Here is a 24,759-nt window from a genome sequence, read left to right as displayed (position 1 = left end):
GTGAAGCACTAGAATGCTTTACCTAGGGAGGTGGTGGAATCTCCTTCCTTGGAGGTTTTTAAGGCCCGGCTTGACAAAGCCCTGGCTGGGATGTTTTAGTTGGGAATTGGTCCTGCTTTGAGCCGGGGGTTGGAATAGATGACCTCCTGAGGTCCCTTCCAACTCTGATATTCTATGATTCTACCCTTTGGCATTTGCACGATAGTTTGTAAAGGCGCTGCTCATAGAATGGTTATGGGGGTGGTCTTGGCCTGTACACTTGTTTATGGTGTTTCCTCTTTGCAGATAAGGTATAAACGCCAAGGGTATGGAGAATTATTATGGAGTCTTGGAGCGAGTGAAGGGACTCCTCAGTTTTTTTTCACTGAATAAGTTAGCCTCATCAAAGGGTAGATCCTGCATGGTATTTTGTACCTCCCGGAGGAACTACAAGAAGTAGAGCCAAGACTCATGCCTCATGACAACTGCTGAAGCTATCCCTCTCGAAGCAATGTCAGCAACAGCCACTGCAGCCTGCAGAGATGTTTTAGCTACCAATCTGCCTGATCACTGAGGGCTTGGAATTGGTGTCCTCTGAGGAAACTTGTCTTTAAAGTCCAAGGATTTGGAGTAGTTGGTGAAATCATACTTTGCTAACAGGGCCTGGTAGTTAGTAATTCTAAACTAAAGGCTGATGAAAGAAAACACTTTCCTCCCTAGGAGATCAAGGTGTTTAGCACCCTTATCAGTGGGTATTGCCTTGGGATGCTGCAACTTCTATCTCTCAGTGGCTGCTTGCATCACCAAGAAGTTGGGTGCTGGGCGTGTAAACAGGAACTCTGCTCCCTGGCTGGTACAAGATAATGGCTGTCAGCCTTTTTTGAGGTGGGAATGCAGCAAACAGAAGTATGCCAAACTTCCCTGGCTGGTTCCATAATGGCCTTGTCACAGGAAGGGCCAGCTGGCTAGGAGCAGAAGGCTGGAGAATGTCCAGGAGCCTATGCTGAATATCCTGAACCTCCTTGAGTTGGATCTGGAGGTCTGTTGCCTCCCTCTGCAGGAGCTCTTGATATTGCCTGTAGTCATCAGGCAAGGATGGCAAAGATAGGGGCAACTGCCTCATCTGGCGAGGAGGAGGACACATCTGTTGCAACTGTCTGTCCTGGTGGATCCAGCTCAATTTCTTCGCCCTTATAGTTCAACAGAGGGAGTTAGGCAAGGGTAGGTGGGATTCATGCACATGGATCCTGGGATCCATGAATCCCAACAATACCAGTATGAAGGGTCGATCATTAGAGGGGGACCCCCATGGCATTGGGTACAATCGTTCCCCTGGATAGGCACATCTGAGGAGAGGACTGATCCCAGACCTTCAGGAGCCTCTGTCCAGGCTAGCCTCCCTATCTGAAGGTGATGTTCCATCTGGAACCTCCGACATGGCAGACAAGAAGGGGGGTTCCAGTTCAACCAGCAAAGCCATTGGTAATGGTGGACGAATGCTCCAGCTGGGTGGAATAGGGGAGTACTCCGGTCTCCTCAAGGTGGTTTCTTCCTCAGATGTCTCTGATTAGGGTTGTAGACAAAAAGTGAGGAAACTGCAAATAAGGTAGGGTAAAGATATCCTCTGGGGAGGTGTAGGTTTTGGGGTATCCCGGAGTGCAGCATGTTCCGATGGTCAGGACCACCAGATCTGGCACATCCCTAGTTATGGTGGACGCTGGTTCCTTATGGGGGGAGGCCAGTGCCAGAACATAGTCTAGCTTGGCACTCTTGGATTGTGATGGTGGGAGGCTATCCTTGAGCTTATGGAATTATAGGACGGGAAGGGACCTCGAGAGGTCATCTAGTCCAGTCCCCCTATGTTGAAACAAAGTCAGTACTGATGGGTCCTTACTCCTTCATGCCATACTCTCACATCCAGCAGGTTTGAACGGACCTAAAGCCTCAGGATCTGTGATGAGGACTCACTCAACTTGGATGAAATCAGGGAAGGATCTTTTCATTTAGGAGTAGATTTATCCTTGTGTTTCTGAGAGTGTCCTTTACTCTCATAAGAAGTCTTTGGTAACAATTCTTTGGGCTTAGCATCTCTGGCCTCAGATCCGGAGCTCATGCTTGGAGGGACACTGCCCATGGACTCAGGCCATTGTACGGGGGGGGGGGGAGGGGGTCTCCCTGGCTCAGGACTGACTGAGATCTCATGGCCTTCTCTATGAGATGCTTCTTTAGTGAGGGCTCTCATCCCTCACATGTTCAGAGAGGGAAGGCACGACAAATGATGCACTTAGCGGAGATGTGAGCCTCTCCAAAGCAGTAAAGGCAATGTTGGTAGTCATCACTCACAAAGAAGGAGAGGGGACCGGGGGGCAGGAGATGCAGTTCTTAAATGCTGGAACTGTAGGCATAGTCTTTGTCTGCAGGGAAAAACTCCCCAAGGTGGAGAGAACCAAACTACAGTAACTAGACTAAAACACTAACCCTAACACTACAAAGAATACTAAAAGAAACTATTTACAATATATGTTTACAATAGGTTTTGTAGAATAAAGATGGATGTAGCTTCAGACATAGTGGAGTCTAACTCAGGCGATGAGGTGGTAAGAAGGAACTGAAGAGGCATTGGTCTGCACTGCCTCTTATACTGGCAGTTTGGAGCAGGAGGAGAGCAACCATGCAGGTGCAGACCAACAGACACTACTTGCTAGAACTCTCTGATCTCAGGCGCATGGTACACATGCATACCCACATGTAGAATACATGTAGGGCCCAGCACTAAAAGAAGAAATACATTTTTTTTAAAAAAATCACACTTTCAAAAGAATTAGGAGTTACTGAACTGTTTCATCAGGAAAAGTTAAACTACACCTTCCAAGTTTTTGCTAGTATCTTCGTATGTAATGTTACCCACAGGGCCGGTGCAACCACTAGGCGAACTAGGCGGTCGCCTAGGGCACCCAGTGGTTGGGGGCGTCCGAGATTTTTCCTCCCTCCCCTCCCTTCCCCTCACATAGAGTGCTGTGCGGCTGTTTGGGCGCCTGGGCCTGATTTAGCCGCTCCCATTGGCCTCCAGCAGGCAGAGTCCCTCACCCGCTCCCCCTCTCCCCTTGCCTCAGCGTTGCGTCACCAGCACGCTGCGGGGGAGGGGCTGTGGGCTCCACAGCCTGCTTATTTTGGCTCCACATGGAGCCAGCGGCTGGAGCGGCATGGGGGTAAGGGGAGTCCGGGGGAGCTGTCAGGGGGCGGGGGGAGGGTTGGATGGGTCAGGTGTTCTGGGGGGGCTGTCAGGGGGCGGGGGGAGGGTTGGATGGGTCGGGTGTTCTGGGGGGGCTGTCAGGGGGCGGGGGGAGGGTTGGATGGGTCGGGTGTTCTGGGGGGGGGGGGTTTCAGGGGGCGGGGAGTGGTTGGATGGGGCATGGGAGTCCCAGGGGTCTGTCTGGGGGCAGGGGTGTGGATAAGGGTTGGGGCAGCCAGGAGACAGGTAGGGGGTAGGGTCCAGGGTCCTAGGGGGGCAGATAGGGTGGGGAGGTCTCAGGATGGGGCAGTCAGGGGACAAGGAGCAGGGAGGCTTAGGTAGGGGGTGGGGTCCTGGGGGGCAGGTAGGGGCAGGGGTCCCAGGAGGGGGCAGCCAAGGGACAAGGAGCGGGGGGGGAGGGTTGGGCATTCTGAGGGGACGGGGAGTGGATGTAGGTGGGGCTCTCCCCCCCATCCTCTTTTTTGATTGTTGAAATATGGTAACCCTAAAAAAGCGGTGGCCTGGCTCGCCAGGGAGGAGCCGCCTTCCAGAGGCACCGGAGGCTGCTCCAGCCCTGCAGCCCACGGGGCAGCGCGGTGGGTCCGGGCGGGGGGCAGCGCGGAGCGGGCAGGAGCCGGGTGGGCGGCGCAGGGGCGTGGGCCAAATCCCTGCTGCTGCCGGGGAGCCCTGCGCCTCTCCCTCCCGCTCGTGGCTGCGGCTGCGGCTCCTTCCCGGCGGGACACGCCCCCCGGCCTGCCCCGGGCACATGCGGCGCGCGTCCAGCGCCGGGAGGGAGACTAGGCGCGGGGGACGCGCACCACATGTGGCCGGGGCGGCGGGAGGCACATCCTGCTGGGAAGGAGCCGCAGCTGCGAGCGGGAGGGAGAGGCGCAGGGCTCCCTGGCAGCAGCGGGGATTCGGCCCCTGCCGCCCACCCGGCTCCTGCCCGCTCCGCGCTGCCCCCCGCCCGGACCCACCGCGCACCGCAAAAGCCCGTGGCGAGCCGGGGGGCGGGAGGCTCCGCGGGGAGGGCAGCACGCGGGGCCGGGGCCTGCTAAAGCCTCCGGCCCCTTTTAAACTCCCTTTTTTTTTTTTGCTCCGCCCCCCCGTCCCGATATTTTATACTGCTGATCTGGTCACCCTAACGCCGGGCCGCAGCCTGAGCAGGAGGGGCGGGTGGTGCGGCTGCTCCCCGCTAGCCGCGCCACCGCTTTTGCAGGGCTGCTGCCCCCTGCCTCGGGCCGGCTCCTCCATGGCTGGGGCTCGCTGCCACTGCAAGCCGATGCTCTGGCTCTCTGGTGCCTCCAGAAGGCGGCTCCTCCCTGCCGAACTACTGCAGTGGCCCAAGCCCGGCAAAGCTAGTGAGTGGACTCGGGGCGGGGACCGCCGGGGTGGGGAGGGCTCGTGGGGGGCTGTGCACCCTCCAGGGGAGTTCAGGGGGCAGGGAGGGGGGAACCTGGTCTGGGGAGCAGCCCCGGGCATGGCTGGCCCCTGGGCAGGCTGGCTCCTGGGGTCTATAAAGGCTCGTTGGGATTTGCCCCTCAATGAACCGATGTGGGGGGGGGGGCGGGGGGGGGCACAAGGTGGAAATTTCGCCTAGGGCCCAAAATATCCTTGCACCGGCCCTGGTTACCCACCACTCTGTAATAACACCACCAGAGGTCTTCAGTGGAGACAGAACCCTCGAACTTCAGTACCAAAATCACAGGCCTCAATCACTTTATCTAAAGGCATCACTCCCTTAGGTGGTTCAAGTCATATGTTCTTAACCTCTGTGTGGAGTAGACACCACATGGAAACATGACGCACTTAAGTGTGATGCACAGAAACCCCATTGGAAGAACTCATCCCAAGCAGCTGAGTTACATAGGAGTTTGAATCCCCATAGTGGCCAAATATTCAGCCAGAGGCACAATCCCAGTTTGGGTGCCTTTTCTCTCTCTCCACTCACCCTCTTCCCCCAACCTTCTTCTGTGTAATCTCCTTACTTTTTTGAGGTATACAAAAACAACTGCACAAAATTTCACTGCACTGGGCAGAGTGGCAGGGATCATCAATGGGTCATGCACCATCGGGATAACCAGATTACTTGTTATTAGATACATACACTTTGTGTAACGTTCAACAAGTACATGATTTTTAAACAGATTAAAATGTTCAAGTTACATGCTCAAGTGACAACAATTCAACATATGATCAGGCGTCCTGGCAGCCACAAACTGATTCAGTTTGTCAGGCGGCTGATTGGAGATATGTGGACATGCAGAGCTGTGGGCCCTTATTGGCAGTGTTCTTATTAACATCAAACCGCAGATCACCATGTGCTGTATTACTATGTCTCTGCCTGCTAACTGATTTAGCCAAAGTTTTTACATCAACAGAATCAAAATTTCCCATCAGAGGTTGAGAAATCATTTATTTAATGTCCATGAAAATGGAGAAAAAGAGGAAAATTAAATGTAAAGACAGAACTACAATTTCGTATTTGAAATCACAGTTACATGTTTAAAGTCACCGAAATGATGGAGGGGTGGGGCTGCTTTCAACTGCACGGCTGGTATGCCTAAGAATTGTATTTCATAAATGATGCAGTGTTTTAATTAAAATGAATTTTATTTCCAATGAAATTTGTTTTAATAATCGGTTTATCTAAATTTTAATAAAGCAGTAAAAATATTTTAGCCTTACTTTAAAATCGGAGTATGGAGGACAACAGCACTCGAGCTACATACGGCTTCTTTTGTTAGTTTGTTTCACAGTGTATTTTTATCACGAGCAAATATTCTCCCCCGCCCCAGTATTATCCTGGTATGCTAAGTAACTGTGCCTGAGGGATCGTCCACCAGTGAACTGCTGAGAGTGATGATACTGCACAGTTCTTCCAGAGGCACCTAGTCTTTAGCAGCTCAATTTAGTTAGATCCCCGAGGATACTGGATATATTTTGGTTTCATTTTCCTCTCGTCTTCCTTCCTCTCCCAGGCAGGCAGTCCCTCTGCGGTTAACATTGCTGGGACTATATTTGGAACTTAAGTCTACAAGTACAGCTACAGGAACTAAGGGCACCCAAGGTCTCTTCAGTCCAGGATGCCTCACACAGGCATTCCTCAAGTTCTAGCATATTAAGCCAGCCATTATTGCTCCCAATCATATTTTAAAACAAGACTGTCTTTAAAAAAATCGAGCCAATAAATGCTGCCGTATTTGTAGCAGCTTCAATGAAAATAAATGTTTCATACGGGTGCCATGGCTGGGTATAAATACAAAACAGTAACTGGCATGGAAATCGGGTTATTTAACACAGCTAAATGGATGTGCGGAATGAGGAATGTGAACTGCTGTTTTAAATGTATTTTCTTCTCCACCAGCTCCCCTGAAGAAGCAGCTCCACCTATTCTTTTTTTAAAACCAACAGTGATCACATCAGCTGGGAGGCACCACCAGAATGCCTTGCAAAGAATTTTAAAACAAGACATGTGGAAGTCTATGACCCACACTTACATAAAATCAATGAAGTATGTTACCTCTTTTTAAAAAGGGGGGGATAGTTGAAGAGGAATGTAGGACTAGCTTTATTCTAAATTCACACATATAGCAAGCAAAGCTTGAAATAGATATATCTGTATATACCAACACTTTCCAAGAGCACTGCGGCCTTGTTTTAAGTTTACAGTTAATAGGAGGGTGGAGTTTGGAGTGTTGTTGTTTTTTTTTGCTTTTGGAATAGTACCCATTTGGAAAATCTTCCATCTTCTACATGTTGCATTTTTTTTAATTAGCGCAATGTTGTAGCTGTGAGCAGCGGGTGACTATGCTTACCTGCTGTGTCTGGTACCTCTGCTGAGCCTGCGACAGATACTGTGCCTGGGGCGGCAGATGCTGAGGTTGCGGTTGCTGGTTGTAATATGGCTGTTGGCCCTGTTGGCAGTAGCCACTTACACCTTGCTGACCATACTGAGGCGGCATCTGTTAGAAGAGCCAAGCAAAGCAGATATATGAGTCAGGAGGTGGAATCATATGAAACCAAGCAAGGTTACAGTCGCACACTAACCTCAATAGAAGTGGAGTCCTCACCCACAAACCTGGCTCAATATTACCAATTTTTTACCACTCAGTTAATAGAAGTGCTCAGATCTATTTGCAAAGTACCACTTTTAGTACCCAAGATACTTTATTCTCAACAAGAATGTCCAAGGAAATCAGATACCGCAATTTATGAATGTATATCCTAGTGACGGTCACAATTCCGTAATGTCTAGTCTCAAAATAAATAAAAACAGCAAAAGTTTTAACAGAAGACATTTATTCTGAGTAGGCACAAGGCTAACCTACTGCAGGAATTGTTCTGATCAGCTGATCAAGAAGTAGAATTATGAAAAAAACCCCACCCCAATTCTAAGGTGTGCTTTCCAAGAGGAATGCCATTTTGTACAATGAAATTAAGTAACAAGTTCTAATGTTTGTGATGCAGTTGCAAACACTTTCAGTGTTTAATAGGTACATTCAGCCCCCTTTTTTTAAATTGCTTGCTTCTTCTCTAAAAGGACATGCTTAAATGCTCTCAGTTTTTTTCTTTCCGAGTCTCTCCCTCGCCTTCCCAAGATAGATTTTTGACAAACAAAGATTCAAGCAACAATATAATACATAAATATACACCAGCAACTTGTCAAAGGTGCTAGAATAAACAAAATAGTGCACATAACAGATCACACCTATGCAGACTTTATGTTATAAACTAAATCAAGTCACTTAACCTTCCCCAAAGTATTGGTGCTTGAGGTATCATCTTAGTGCTACCACCACTATGGCCTGTGGCGGTAGGCTCTGAAGTGTAAGTATTCTTGCAAGCATTGAGGCTGTAACACTTGCAGTGAACAAGTAGAGTTTTAACAAGCTCCCACTACTGTCCATACATTGTTTCTCTGGTGCATAGGTGAATCTGCTTACTTAGCATATTAGTACATAGCTGTTCTGCATCGGAATCGGTAGTTGTTACATACATGCAGCAATATTAGATAGGCAATGAAAACAACTACGAACTTTTGCCAGAAGTTGCTCTGTCCGTACTGCCACACAATTACATTTTGCTAACCCCACAGCACTGTATCCGTGGAACCATTCCTTTGTGCTTGTGCTCCTGTTCCTTGCCTCTTCCAGTAGTTTGCACTCCACTCTGCTTCACCATCTCTCCATAATCGCCCCTTTTTTTAATCCACCTACACTCTCACATACCTTCCCACCTTCTCAGAATGTACACTTATCACCTCAATTAAAACAAGAATACAGCCATCAAGGGATAGGTCTACGCTGCAATTAAACATCAGCGGCTGGCCTGTCCCAGCTGACTCGGGCTTCCGGCGATCAGGCTAAGGGGCTGTTTAACTGCAGTGTAGACATCAGGCTCCAGCTGTAGGATCCTAACCACCTCACAGGGTCCCAGAGCCCGGGTTCTAGCCTGACACCGAACGTCTACTCCACAATTAAACATCCCTTAGCCTGAGCCTGAGTCAGCTGGCACAGTCCAGCTACGGGTTTTTAATTGCAGTGTAGACATACCCAAGATGCACACAAAACAAACCTAAGCAACCCCAGGATCTTATTTATGTCATACTCGTCCTTCACTTCTCACTCTTCTCGCACATTATGTTATGTCCACATTTAGACTGCGCAACCTTTGGATCAGAGACCACTATCAGTTCTGTTCTATAAAACAACACCTACCACAATTTTGTGTTGCTATTTAAACCAATAATAAATGACAACAACAACATGGAAATTAATCCCCCTGTCTAACAGACCGGGATCACAAGGTACTGCTCGTGGACAAATGCTTATTAAACAGCATATAAAAAAAATTAATTAAAATCTCCCCAGAACAAAACAAAGCTGAAGCCAATTACTTACTTTGCTTGCAGTGAATGACCTGAGCATCAGCTTTCTTTCTAGTGAAGCCCCCACCTTTCACTCTTAGACCCACATTCTTTGTAGCTTTCACAACTGAGGAGATCAAAATTCAGAACGCTTTTCTGCTCCTACGTTAGCACATGAATTCTTGGGAAGGTACAGGGAGAACAGATCAGCGCTTTAATCTGTTTCTAGGGGAGCACAGACACTGTAATAATTATACTATGACCCCTTTTATCTGACTTGCACAGTGCAAATAGCATTATTTTTTGGAGGAGTGTGATTGACCATCAGTGATTAAACTGCTTTGGCTGCTAAAAAAGAAAGGATGAGAATAAAAGAGAAACCAAATTGACAGCTAGAATGAAGGGGTGGGAAAAATCCAATTTAACCAATAACTCAGCCCATAATCTTTCATCCTTGCTTGAACAAGGGGTCTTGTGACAGACATTCTTTGTCCAGGCAATACCTTGATAGTAATGGAAGTTTCAAGTGATTTTTTGCATGCATAATCCATAGCTGAAATCAAAGTATTAGGTAAAGGGCCATTAGACAGCTGTATGGCCATTATTTATCAAATAAAATGTAACAGAATTAGCATATTACCATTTTTATTCCAATTATATTGGCCAAGAGCTATTATTGGATTTCTCAAGCCACCCCTCTCTAGGGTAGAAGGGTCTTGTCAATGCCCCGTCAGAAAGACCCGTGCACAGAGACTGTGGGTTCTACCTGAACATCTCATCCTGCCTAGACACCTGTGTCCATGCGGAGGGTGTGGGAAGTTTCCTAGTAAGACTGGGCATTGTTCTTCTCTTGGATCTTACACAGAGGCTCTATTTTGGTGCCCTATGGAGAGGAAGGCCTAGGAGAATCCCACTGATTGGTAGTCTTATCTCCAGAAGAGTCCAGATCTTTACAGATTGGTTTCAAAATGGTGGGACGGTTTGGTACTCCCCAACTCGGGCATTTTCTGACTTGTCTGGTAAGACTTTTTGGTTAATAAATGTATTGGCTGCTATCAGATATCTCTGAAGCAACAGAAAATCTGAATGCCGAAGGCAGGGGCTGTAGTCAGCAAGAAAGGGGTGCCACTGACTGACTGAGCGGCTGACTGAGGAACAGTGAAAGCAACCCACCAAAAATATTCTATTTTCCTAAGTGCTAGGGTACCAGAATTATACATTTATGTCATTTTGCATAATATACTGAAGGGGATTCCCAGAAAAATTGTGTTTACCTGCAATTGTATTTCACATTGCAAGCAAAGAAAGAACATTTCCTCAGTTAATAAAATGGTATAGCAAATTTTCATTCTTTTTAGTGATCACTAATAGTGACAGTTATAATTAAGATTATCAAATAGTTTCCATTATAAACCTCTGATTTCATATGCTGGTAGCTTTCTGAAACATTAATTCTTTTACACAGAAATTTCCAATGTTGTCTGCCAATAGGAAAATTTTTCCCCTAAAAGTTTGAGCAACAGCCCTCTTACCACTTCTGAGTATGCATAAAAATATACTTTGCCCGTTGCAAAAATAAATAAATGAAAAAAATAATAATAATTCTAACCATGTTGGTTTTATCTAGTTACAGCATGAGTAAATAATATTTGAAAACTGAGACTCAATATAGACACAGTCTTTTCAGAAAGGACTAGTGCCTTCACTTGGTTTACAAATATATAAAAAATTTTAAAAGATCATTAGCAACTGGGAGACAAAAACTTTTAGGAACATGCTCAGTGGGAATCTACTAAGATTCTAACACAGCTTAGTGAAGTTCAGCCTCTTTTGTGAAATCACTGCATCCAACCCATGCCTGCTGGTACAGGTACTGGCTTCATAAAGGCTGCAAATACTTCTCACTGAAGAGCACATACTAAAATCCTAAAAATAATTCTAAATAAAAATTCTGTCTTGACATCAATGGCATATGAAACAAATCCCAGACCCCATGATTATAAGGTATCTTTCAATTTTTTAATGTATACTGCAATATTCTGCAAGTTCTAATCTTTCATTTCAAATTTTACCTTTGTCATTATAAAGATACATTAGTCATAAGATTAAACTATGTGCTCCTGTATTTCTAGCCCGGCCAAATATGATAGTCTCCAGATAAACAGTAGCACCAAATGTGGGAATTTAACACTCCTTTACCTCACTGTGGTCTGAACGTCAAAGTCTTATTAGGACCATTTAAATTTTAACACTGGGCTAGATTATGGCCCATCCTGTGGGCTAGCACAAGGGAATAAGGATGTGTAAGGCAGTCCCTTATACTGGTGTGCCATAATGTATACTGGTGTGCCATTGTATGAAGGGCAGTAGGCTCTGCAGAGCCACACAGGTGGATGAGAAAGGATGGAGCCTTGACAGTACGGATGTTCATCACGCCTCCAAAAAAGGCGTGTCAGAGAAAGGTATGCTGCACCAGACGTATACATGTCATAAAGTACTCCCTCCCTGGAATAATATAATGCCCCCTACTCTTGTCTAAATCAAAACATCCTGAGCTAACTCATTCTTAGTACAGACAATTTTCCTCTTTTAAAAGGAAGAAACTAGAAAAATTAGATGCAAAAAAACCCATTAAGGTTGAAGTTTAAAAATCCCCAGTCAGGAAATACAAACATCAAGGTTCAAACTGCCACATTAACTGAGCCATGTTGCACATATATAGTACCTCCTATTCCGGATTTATGTTGTAAAATGTATTCCATAAAATATAGAGGATGTGAAATGTGACTGAGTTAATGTGGGTGCTGGAACCATAACATTTATGTTTTCTGATTTCTTAGTTGTGCAAACTTCATATCGCATTAACATAGTTTTCTGCATGGACCTATATTATGGAATAATACTTACGTTTTATGTATTGACATATTTTTGATCTACTGAGATTTTGAATACGTTTGCTATTCTTCATGATGAGAGCCAAATAAATAAAGACTATTACCACAAAATATTCAATCATGTCTACAGAAAGGTAATCTCTCTCCTTCCAAAAAGAACACTTTTGATTCCCTTGTCATGAATTGATGAAAACGACCTCTGATATAGATGCTAAATAAATCTATGTCACTAATAAGAATAAGAGGTTACTTATCTTACAGTAACTTGAGTTCTTCTAGACATTTTGACCTTATGGCTGCTCCACACAAGATGCGCACACGCCCTTGGGATCTTAACTGGAGAATGCAAAGCAGTGTCTGCAGGACAGCACCTGCGCAGTGAAGCATCTCATGCTTCCAAACAAGCCTTTAAAGAATCTGGCCGTAGTACGGTGGGAAAAAACTGAGAAGCCCTCGATGGCCCAGTGGAAGGCTGTGACAGCTGTCAAATGTACTCTGAGCTCATTGACAGACCTTGAGTCTTTAAATCCAAGAGGCAATCTAAGATTTTGGAGAGTGGAACTTCTGATGCTTGAGAAGAGTGAAGAGAACACCAGAAATGGAAGCATTTCCACTTTTGAAGGTAAGTTTTGTGAGTATTAGGTTTCCTGCTAGATAGGAGAACTGACTGGATGTTATCTGAACCGGTTAGCTACATGCTTGAGATCCATCTAGGAACCATGATCTCAAGGAGGAGTAGTTGGGATGAATCAGAGTCCCAGAGTTTGTGACAGGAGATCCTTCCTGAGAGGAAGGCGGAGAAGTATTGCCACAGAGAGATGAAGGAGATTTGAGCACCGTAGCCAGGATGGCTATGAAAATAACCTTAGCTCTTTCCTATTGCAGTCTGAGTGATGTCTTGAGAAAAAGAGGTGGAGGTAGATAAGCACACAGCAAGGTACAGGGCCATGGTGTTATCAGGGCATCTCCCAATGAATTACAGCCATTTTCCTTGGAGCAGAAAAGGCATCATTTTGTGTTGATTGGGGTGGCACTTTGAAGTCCTAGCATCTGGAGGTGCTGCTGGAGCTCCAATAGCCACTGGAGTGGCTTGGGATGTTGAGGCCAATGTACAGGAGGAGAAGTGGACCCCGTTGGGGCTTGTGAGTGTTCTATTAGAACGAGCTTCCATCTAGCCTCTCTGTCTTTTCTAGTCCTGTTTTTAACCCCCTGCAGACCTTACACTTTTACAGGATGTGGGTGTCTCCAAGGCAGCGAAAGCAGCTTGAATGTCCTTCACCAGGGGAAAGACCTAGCAGGGCTTAAATCCTGAGGACTTCGGTATAACCCTGAGTGCTAAAGGAACAAAACTTGGGTCCTAAAATCAAAAGGGGGGTATAGACCCTCCCTTCCAAACAATACTGGAACTAAAAGAAAAAGAGAAATAAAATAACTAAACAAACTAAAGAAAAAAACTCAGAATAAAATGTCTGTGTAAAAAAGGTGGGAAACTGAGAACAGCAGACACACTATTGCTCCATCTCGAGTTGCAGACAGTTGAGAAGGAACTGAGTGGCAGTGGGTTCACGCCTCCTTATATGCCCTCTTTTGGAAGCATAAAGTGCTGCTCTGCGCCAGTGTGGGCCCAGGAACACTGCTTTGCATTCTCTGGTCAAGGGCACATGGGCACGCATGCATCCTATGGTGGAGCACCCACAGGAACATATACTTGAAGAACTATTATTTTTAAACAGGGAAAAACCTCTGCATATTTATAAAATTTGTTTAAAGGGAGGGAGAAACAGATGAGTCTAAAAACAACAGGGAGAAAAACCTTTTTACATAAGAGCATAATATAGTTGCTTTGTATATTGCACTGCAGTTCATACTAAAACTACAAAGAAAGAAATTTTGGTCTTTTCTGTAAGTTGCCAACTACTGAAAATCAGATTAAACACAGCAGGGCATTTCCATAATTTTTTTATGCCCATACCCACCTGACTGATACAATATCTCATAGTAAAGCAGTATTGTCAAAGACCCACATGAAACCTTCAGAAGAGCTATTATGGTCAGCCACTTTTTTGTGTATTAAAACAGATGTACACAATGACTCTACTAAAATATCAGTTCTCCTACATACTTCTGTCTTGATTTTTTTTTTTTAATTTTTGTTAACAACTGAATGGAAAGATGAAAGAGAGTCAAGCAAACTGCCTTTTTTAAGTACAGGGCATTTATTCTTTAGAAATATTATGTCCATATCCAGTAAAATTTCATCAGCCATTATTTAAAAAAAATAAAAAGTCTTATGTTTATTTTCATTTTCGTCTGGTGACAGCAGTAAGGGCTTCAGCAAGGGCATTTCCTAGGCATTATAGACTGACTGTGATTAATGGCTGAAGGCACAGCCTTTGGCCATCAGCTCCTCCCAGCTGGTCATTAATATCCAGGAAATGAGCTGTACCTTGATCATTATTGCTTAAATAAAAATACTACCATAAAAAAACTAAATGCAAAACTTATTTTTTCCCTCTTCATACACTGAGAAAGAAGGACTGTGCTTGATTGTGCACTTGAAAGAACAGCTCTGCAACGCTGTGGGTCGCTTCAAGTTCTCTGGTGCATGAGGACTGTGGTTTCACCTCCTACACACCCCCTTAGGCCATATACTCCCCTGGGAAATATGGTGAATACAGAGGAGAAAGAAGTGTAGGATTCCCACAGTCCGAACACTCAATTCAAACTCATGCTCAGTATATAGGTACACAGCTAACAGTAAAGGGAACAAATTATGTTTGGTGTTTACCAAACAATTCTATTGGTTTTGCCCCAGCAAGCTGAAATATAGTAACACATTCTAGCGAACACCCATAATTCTGACATCAGTGCCTTAGTCTGAGTCAGCACAATGAGACTTGCTGAGAGCAAGGTAGGTCGTCTCGGGTTCTAGTCCTCCGCTTTTCTAAGAGATATCACACTCTTAATCACTGAGAGCCTGCCACATGTCCAACAAAAGAAAAAGCTATAAAATCACTGTGCTTTCATTATGGGTTTCAACCACCAACTAGTGCCAACAGTATAGGGGGTCAATACACAAAAGAAAGAGGTATTACTTTCTTGAGTACCATATCAATGTTTAGTGATCTCTATGACAAATCTGGTAATTTCTAGAGTCCAAATTCTGCTCGCTTCTGAAATCACAGCAAGATCAAAAACATATTTTTCATGCTACGACAGACTAAAAATACCCCACAGCAAGGAATTCTGAGGCAAACAGAATGCTTGGCTGAACCAACTGGATAAGGAAATTTGATTATATCAACACTACCAGCCTGGCATAATGTTATGCTGGAAGATAATAAAAAACCTACTGCTAAAGTGCAGTTTCCAATAATATGGCCAAACACTTTGGGGTACTTTATGTCTTGATTTGCTTTAAAAATATGAAAACAACCATGGACACACACACACCCTGTCCTTCAGGGTTAGGCCACACAACGTCAGCAATAACAAAAATAGAAAAATGTACATAATTCCTATACTGACCCTGCCCCCCTCTCTGTCCTGGGGGCAGGTGGAAGGACTATAGCCTTTTAAATAAGAGTACTTAGATACAGATCTGAAACACTACAATCTTACAATAATGATACCACCCCTGCAATGATACCAGCCCTTGCAATAATGGGCTGCCACTGTAATGGGTTTTTTTTTTTTACAACAAAATAACCCAAGAACCCACCTTCCTTGTAGTTACAAAATTTTGCCCTTTGATTTAGCCAAACTCTATTCTTTAATTAAAACTTATTAACACTTACATATTCCAAACAAACACCTTGTTAAGTCAGATTTAATAGATGACCTACAGTAGATAATCAGTCCTTGTATAATTACAATCACTTTTGGTGTTTTATTACAATCATCATCTTATTCTAGGAATATATTATTCCTTGTACTAGTTCTCCTGAAAAAATCTTGTATACCAACTAATGAATTTAAGTATCTGTAAATAAAGATAATCCGACTGCCAAGACATAAGGGATTATAAGAAAGAGAACAGAGGAACACACACAAGACACATTATAGTCAAAACATTACTCATTAAAAACTCACCATTCCCAAATTGTTTTTAAATGTTAGGCTTTTTCAATCACCAAGTCCATTTACCTAAGGCCAAATTAACAGGACTTTTCCCCACAAGTACTTACACTAAGTGCAAGTCAGTTATTACGCTCTAACACTATGTATGTTCAGAGTATCTACTATTCTCTTGATGCAATGCACATTTACTAATCCCTTGTGCACTCATGTGCATTCCTTCCTCCTCCACACTTCTTGACCAGAAATGTTTTCCCCTTTCATTTCAGGTCATTCCATGAATACCATTTTTGCTAACGCATTCACTAAACACACTCTTGCACTCATAATAAAAGGCTTCCCCCTCTCATTTATGGCCAGTGCTGAACTCAAGTTTAACTGTACACAAAATTAACACAGAGAAGTATATAATTGTAGTTTTATGCTCAAGTGCTCCAATTATGCACTTTATAACACTTTTCAAGGATCCATCAGGGGCATTCAATACCTCAGATCCATAAAGTCTACACAGTGCCTTTTGACAAGACAGCTGCGTAAAGGGGAAATCTTACAGTTAAAAGCAAAGAAACTGATCATTTTATTTTGCAATTTTACTTACAGATATGCATATGTATAGGGTCCTACCAATTTCACCGCTGTGAAAAACATGTCCTGGACCATGAAATAAGTCCTTCCCCGTGAATCTGATCTCCCTGAAATCAGCCAGGCTGGGGAAGGACAGGACTTGTACTTTGCCTGCATGGCTGTTATCAGAGAGAGATCAGACCCACCTCCATGGTGCAGAAGTGAGGGTGTACCACTTCTGCACTGCAGCAGCCCCAGAGCTGAGCTCCTGGGCTTCTGCCCCGCGTGGATCCTGCCGAGGCTTGGGGCACCTGGGCTGTGGGCTGCTACTGTTGCCCACAGCGCCTGCTGGGGTTCCGGGGTGCTGCCCCCCACCCAGCAGCTGCAGCCGGGGCTGGGGGCTTCCACCCCCTGCAGCTCCAGCTCCCCCAACTCCTGCCCAGCTTTCTTAAGTAAACAAGATGGTGATCAATTAGGTACATAGGTGACAAAAATGTATACTTTTGAAAACTTTGACTTATTTTTCTCACAAAACATTAATCAAAGCCACAAATGATGAATTTTTCAAAGCTATGACTCGTAAAGTCATTCTGGCCCGCTGAACTAACTTTTCTATATAGAAAACATAAAATAAGAAAACACTTGTGATACAGTGTAGGATTTCCATACTACATCGCAGGCTCTGTTTCAAAAAGCAGTCTGGGTATCTAGGTTATTTTATGGTGCCCATCACTCAGTGCCTCCCAAGAATTAAAAAGGAACAATAACAATTGCTTCCCTTCCTTCTCAGCAAAGAGTAGTAACAAATTACAATGTATTTTGAGGGGAGTTGTGTTTGGGTGTGAGCAGGATTACTGAAGGAAATCCAAGTCACATATATCAGTTTTTATTTTGTTCTGAACACTATCAGTAAGTGGTGAACTCTATATACACACACCCCTCTCTAGTATGGCTTAACAATTCTCTCACTGAATACCAATTCTGTTTTCATTGGCTATGGCATTGCTTGGGACTGAGCTTGGTTTTTGCATTTAATTCAGCTCTGTTCCTTCGTTTACCCAATATACTTCCAGACAAGGGGAAAAGGGTAAACTTTTGATTTTACAATCCTCTTAAAAATATCAATATATTTAAAATATTTGAAACAGCAAGTCAATATTTCTTATTGATTTATTCACACTTCAGATCATAAGGTTCATGTTAAGTCTTTAGGAGTAAGAGGCAAGCTCTGTTTTATATTTTAAAGCAGCAGTGTTCACTACTTAATTGGCCCAATAAATAACGTTACCTTGTGCTATAGAATAGGGAGAGAAAAGCTCAGAAAAAACTGATGTGTGTTTTCGAGGGAGCCACTTGCCCATCTGCCCTTCTGACCAGAGGTTTAATAGATTTCTATTTTTATAAAGGACATACTGGGAGGGGGTGGCTCCCTCACTTTCCTACAGAAACCCAGCTGTCAAACTGGATTTGCCAAAGGGGAATTTTAGGGAATTTTAAAGAGATAACCTCTGCTGAGACTGCAATGTCAGCTTTGTAACCTCATGACTGGAACATGTGCAGTGAATGCTGGATTGAAAAAACTATGCTATGGGAGTTAGAAGAAAGAAAAAGGAGAAAACACGAACAGCACAAACTGGAATCATTACTATGTGATGTTAAGGGGACTGAAGCTCAAAAAACAGCCCAAGTTCACTCTGAAAAAATAGATCTGTAGAGAAAGTTCCCTTTGATTTGGATATTTATTGATAACCACTTCCACTCTCACAAAGCTGATATGGTCTTTTATGTGGATATTATAGTTTCATTTAAACATGATTAACTGCACTGTACATTACACTCATAGGACCAAACTGATCCCTAGTGCAACTCTATTAAAGACTAAAAAATTCAGAAAATCAGAAAATATAGCCATTTTGAACACATTTTCTTTCGGGTAATCCATGATGCTTTGGGCTGTGTATTTCTTCAGCTTTCAGCTCTATTCAACTCTTCCTGCAAGTTCACAATTATCAGGAATCTTTCAATGTCTAATTTTATGGAAAAAGGATTAAATTAAATATTAATAGCATGTACTTTGTATATCATACATTTTTACCGCCCAGGGCCATGGCACCAAGTGGAGAAACTTTTATGGTTCAAGCTAAGATTTACCATTCCAACAACAATAATAAAAAGCTTAACAGCCCCACCGAAATATTACAAAGGGGTCTCACTTGGAAAAAAGAAATGAAAACAGAGATTTTTAAATTTAGCAGGGGCATGAAGAAATTGTATAGTGTCCACAGAAATTCGCTATGTTATTTTATAGGAAGGAAAATCATTCCAGTATAAGATCCATTTTGCAAAACACTTCAACCAACACCCAGCTGTTCTCTTCCTTAACCCCCACATAACCTCCTCTAGTGATAGGCATGCAAAAATGTATCCCTTTTGCTTCATTCAAAATAGAAAATAAATCAATGGCAGAAACTAACATCATCACATAACTGCTAGAGAGGAAGCAGTAATAAATATATTTTTGCACTGAAAGCGGTAATACTTTATGATAAAATATCACAAAAGAAATATTTAAAGGTAGCAGGGACACAAAAAGGTAAAATAATTAATAAATTATTAAAGGTGACCTACAACTCTTTATAATCCAATTCCATCAACAGTCCCAATAACTGCTGAATGCCCTCAAATTGCAAGTTTAAGAGGAGAAGCCACCTTTAAATTTATAAATATGTGCTCCTCTTAATGTGGCAATTTGGGAACATTTAGCAAATATACTTAGTGTTGAGGGAATTTTTGAGGAAGACATCATGAGAGCCACTAGAATGATTAAAGGATTAGAAAACATGCCTTACAGTGATAGACTCAAAGAGTTCAATCTATTTAGTTTAACAAAGAGAAGGCGGTGACTTGATTACAATGTAAGTACCTACATGGGGACCCACTATTTAATAAGGGGCTCTTCATTCTAGCAGAGAAAGGTGTAACACAATCCAATGGCTGGAAGTTGAAGCTAGACAAATTCAGACTGGAAATAAGGTGCAAATTTGTAACAGTAAGAGTAATTAACCATTGGAACAATTCGCCAATGGTTGTGGTGGACTTTCCATCACAGACAATTTTTTTCTTAAAAGATCTGCTCTAGGAATTATTTTGGGGGATTTCTATGGCCTGTGCTTCATAGGAGGTCAGACCAGATGATCACAATGGTCCCCTCTGGCTTTAGAATCTATGAATAAATTAGTTATTTTTGGTGCATTCAACATGCAAATTCTATTGCAATAATACCACATCAAACAAGAAAAAGCTGATAAATTAAATCTTTATATAAATATCAGTTGGCTTTCTCAGTGTCCGTTCTTTAAAGCAAGGGGAGAAAGTATTCAGATTATTATTTTATTTGCCTTATTCTTGAGCTGGGCTAGGTTGGGCACAATCCTGTATGATATCGGCATTGGCAAAATTAAAAAAGGTGACAGGTATTTTAGAAACCTGCATGAGAGTGGGCCAAATCCTGTTCATTGCACGCCTGTGAACAGTCTCACTGAGGTCAGGGGAACGGTCACCTGAAGTAAGGCAACCGGGGTTGACTTAGCACATCTACAGGCCACTCCAGAGGTAAAGGAGCACCGTAAAAAAAATAATTAACACCCAATATAACCACTCTCCGTTATCAAAAGAGGAAAAACAACATAAGCAACCAGGTAAAATGTTGTTCCACTCTGTTGCTTTTGATTGATCTGAAAATAATTTTGTTTCATCTTAAAGTTAAAAAGAAAAAAACACCCTGTTACATTACCATTATTGAGAGGCTCCTTGGCCAGCTTTCAGGCAGAAAAGCTTTGGGAACTCACAAGATTTTCACTTTATTAAAAAAATGTATTTCTATGATACATTGTAAATCTTTAACTCTCTCAATTGGGAGATAGATATTTATGCCTTAAAAAAATATTACATCTGTTTGATTGTGTTTCCCTAAAGATCCTCTTCACGGGGTGACCAACCTGAGACTGAGAAGAAGCCAGAATTTACCAATGTACAGTGCCAAAAAGCCACAGTAATACGTCAGCAGCCCCCCCATCAGTTCCCCACCCCGTCTCTCCGCTCCCAGCGCCTCCTGCCCACTGGCAGCCCCGCCAATCAGCGCCTCCCCCTCCCTCCCTGCACCTCCTGATCAGCTGTTTCATGGCGTCCAGGAGGCTGGGGGGGGGGGGGGAGCAGGGGCATAGCAGGTTCAGGGGAGGGGGTGGGAAGGGGTGGAGTGGGGACAGGGCCTGTGGCAGAGTCAGGGGTTGAGCAGTGAGCACCCCCCGGCACATTGGAAAGTTGGTGCCTGTAGCTCCAGCCCCGGAGTCGGTGCATATACAAGGAGCCACATATTAACTTCTGAAGAGCCGCATGTGGCTCCGGAGCCACAGGTTGGCCACCCCTGCTCTTCAGTTTCTGTTCCTTCTAGCTAGTGAAAATTCTATTAAGTGCAATAAAACAAAGGCATAAGGAGAAACGGTGAGGAAACAAATATATTAGGTAAACTAGAAAGACAAAGATACACATGTAGTGCACTTCAGAACCCTATGAAGCATGTTATGACTGGATGCATGAAAATATGTGATTCAGTCTCTAGTTTCACTAGTCTCTAGTTTTTATATCTTTGATTTAAAGTAAGTTTTAGACTATAAATAAAGCAACAACTAAAAGCAAGCTACAAATAACATAACTTAAAACCCATGAAGATGTATATGTTAGTCTCTAAATGACCACACTAGCTTGTGGGAACCTTTGTCCTCCTTTCACCCTACCTAACCCTTTGTTTTTTTTAATATCTACTTCTCATGTCATGTGTTATTTAGGCTCCAGTCCTGCAAACACTATCATGCATTCTTAACTTTACGCATGTGAGTAGTCCCACTGATCCCAATGGGACTAATTAATTGAGTATAGCTAAGCACATGTGTAAACATTTGCAGGACTATGGCCTTAGATTGTAATTTCTTTGAGGCAAGGACCATGCATTTCTCTATGTTCCATGAACCATCACACACTTTAGATGATGAACAACAAATAAATAATCATCCGAGTTTCAAAATTAAGAGTGCTCACAATTCATACTGATGAACTATCAGATATCAATACCATAGAGCTCAAATAGGATGGCAGTAAGACGAGCACAAGCTGAGAGACAAAGTTAAACTAAAGGATCTCCAATCTTCTCTGGCTGTGATGACTGTAAACCAGGACACCGCTTTTCCCTGCTAGCCATTCTGAGGCGACAAATACAAATGAGCCCCCCTTTTCTTTCTTTGAGAAGATTCACGTCAGAGGACATTAAGATACAGACTTAATTTACCATAAAAAACATGCAAGCAGAACTCTGATTCCGAGAAAAATGAAGTAAAAGTAGGACTATAAAATTGTTATTATAGGGTATTGAAGTTTCAAATGAACTAACAAGCCCTTCTTACTTTTGCCTTATTTTCTTGTGCAAGTATACTCGGACTAAAAGAAGAAAAAATTGGAGGAGAAAGAGTTTAACTGTACAGAAGTTCTGTCAAACCCACCATTTAGAAAATCAAGCAAGTCATTAATTCTTCAACAGGTTTTGCTCTGCTATACTAGCATATACACAGCAGAAGGCTATCAAAACTATTTCAATGTTGAAGCAATAGCTTTATCCTTCACATTTGGAAACCATAGCAAATTCTATTATATAACAAATGTACAGTAAAACCTTGCTAATTTTCACTGAAGACTGGGAGTCCTGTTGTGAGTTACTGAAGTGTGCATATTAGCAACAGAGCAAACAAACAAGATTTAAAGAAAAAAAATCAAGGCTATTTCATCACAAAATACACTTTGTTACGATATTTTCAAAACACTAGTTTAGTTTACAGTAACACTTCAAATTAGAGTACAGCAAACATAGTAAAATTTTATAAAAAGTAATGGATCATTAGTTGTACAAGACTTCACTAAAGTCAAATTGCTAATAAATCTTTGCTGAAAAGTGGGATCGAGACCTTCATTTTTTTTTATTTGGTTGGTTTTGAGAAATATTTTGTTTGCAGATTAGCTACATGCATATTAGAAAATTTCTTCTTTTCTAAAAATAGCTCTACTCCTCTGTTTTATGTCAAATATAAACATGTACTATGTTTTTAATTGTACAAATGCAGGGTATGACATGTAACAAAAAATGTAAGATATGAAACAAACATGGCCTTGCCATCAAGCTAACTTCATGTAAAACTGCTACATAAAAAAATCTGTATTAACCAGAATTTGCATGTAAACAACATTTCTCATCACATTCACGGTTATAATAGTGACTGAACATAGAAGTAACAAAATGCTGTGCATCACAAAAATACTCTCCCTTGTTCTTAGTTTTTGGTTTTTATAAACAATACATTGTTATTTTTGTAAGCATCAAAGCACTCAGGCAGTTGAATTCAACATTTCATCTTCAGGGAGAAAACATCTATAAATTAAAAAAAAAGGGAGGGTGTGTGGGGAGGTGAACAAGAAAGAGACACAGAGAAGAAAGTGAGTCTTCAGACTCTTGACAAGGCTTATATCCCAGAAACCCTTGCATGTGAGCCAAGGCGTAGCAATATAGTGTTTAGGCACATCTAGGAAAAATGCTTGTAAATTCCACTGGTCCAATGAACAGAGACACAGTTTTCATAATTTTATCGTTCTACTCCATGGCCGACTGATTGTCAGGCCAATGCCAAAGCACAGGTCCCCATCTGAATGACATATGGATTAAACCAACCAGAGAGATGTTAGAACATTAAATAACACAGACTGACAGGACAAGAATACAAAAAGCCAAATTAGCACTCACACAACCATATACTCTGGTACAGATCTCGATTTTTTCTCACTACATTTTCAAATTCTCTGTAACATTATGAATACTACCTCTTATAGATAAACAACCTCTCACTTCATAAAACTGAAAGACACTCTGAGAAATGAAACCATGAAGGGAAAAAAGGGAAAAAATAACTATAAGGATAAGAAAATATGTTTCTTATACTGAAAATGTACATTTAGAAGCTGGGGATTTTAATATAATTTCCTCTGTTACACTAAAAAAGCAAGGTGGAAAATACATTTTGCCTGAATGGAAAGCCATTCCTAAGACAGAAGTGTTTAACATGTTATATAAACATGTTATGCAGTGAAATGTAAAACACAGGGGGATTTTCATTGCATTTGTTAGCCAAAATGTAGTAGTCTTGTAATCACCACCAAAGCTGTAGTAAAACACCTCAGTAATATTAACAAAAAAGTGGCATTAAGCCATGCTTGTCGAAGGGAAAAGAAAAATCTAGTGAACAACTCAGAGATTTTAAAAAGACAGATTTATTTTAACCAGCAATTCCCTAGTGGAAAACGTGCTGCTGTTTTAACTCAGACTGTTTTGGCTTCTTGTCTTAAGAGGGAAACCCCCCCACCACCACACATACAAAATATGCTTACCAAAACTGTATACTGGGGGGTCCTTTGTCTGGCTGGCAGGAAGAAAAGGGGTTGCTACCCATATAAGGGCTCACTCTGCAATTGATGGCAGAGGGTGAAGGAAGGGAAGGTTTACCTGGATGGGGCAAGGAGAAACAGGAAGTGGCTGAACCAGGTGGAAGAGGGCTGTCTTTTCAGATTACCCTGGGGTAATCTCAAATCTCTTCCTGGGATTCGGCTGGCACATGTGTATGGTGATCATTTAAAATGATGACTGAAGCCTTAATTATCCTTTTCTGGATACTGAGGCATAAAGTGGACTGTCGTCCACAACACAGCCTGGGTTTTTTGTTTAAAATCTCCCTTAGAAATCCTCATTTGTTTAAAAAAAATAATAATCATCATCAAGCCATGTACACTGCCTAACAACGTATAAAATATGAGCTGTCCCCTCAATTTGTGAAGCAATGAAATAATGAATGAACCAAACTAAGCCACCAGCTTGAAAGAACGGTTTGGCTATTGGGGAGCATACGGTGCTCAATTAGCACTTTTAAGGCTTCAATCAAAACACAAAAATACACCCTCAGTTCACCATAATTTAGTGGAATGAATACTGAACTCACACAAAAGACGGCTTGTACTGAAGTAAAGACCAGAAAAAACTAACAGCATTGTACACA

The 24,759-nt window shown here is 42.6% G+C and overlaps 1 protein-coding gene across 3 annotated transcripts in view; it reads right to left on the bottom strand.

Annotated features, from left to right (window-relative positions):
- The window catches only part of ARID1B (AT-rich interaction domain 1B), a 412,174-nt gene that overhangs the window by 319,501 nt on the left and 67,914 nt on the right, over positions 1 to 24,759 (bottom strand). For all 3 annotated transcript variants that reach the window (XM_065400299.1, XM_065400297.1, XM_065400298.1), the window contains one exon: positions 7,030 to 7,176. In XM_065400299.1, coding sequence (XP_065256371.1) covers positions 7,030 to 7,176 — 147 coding nt within the window. The remainder of the gene's footprint in view (positions 1 to 7,029; positions 7,177 to 24,759) is intronic.

This window comes from Emys orbicularis, chromosome 3, assembly GCF_028017835.1.
Source record: "Emys orbicularis isolate rEmyOrb1 chromosome 3, rEmyOrb1.hap1, whole genome shotgun sequence".
NCBI lineage: Eukaryota > Metazoa > Chordata > Testudines > Emydidae > Emys > Emys orbicularis.
This window is presented reverse-complemented; position numbering and strand designations above follow the sequence as displayed.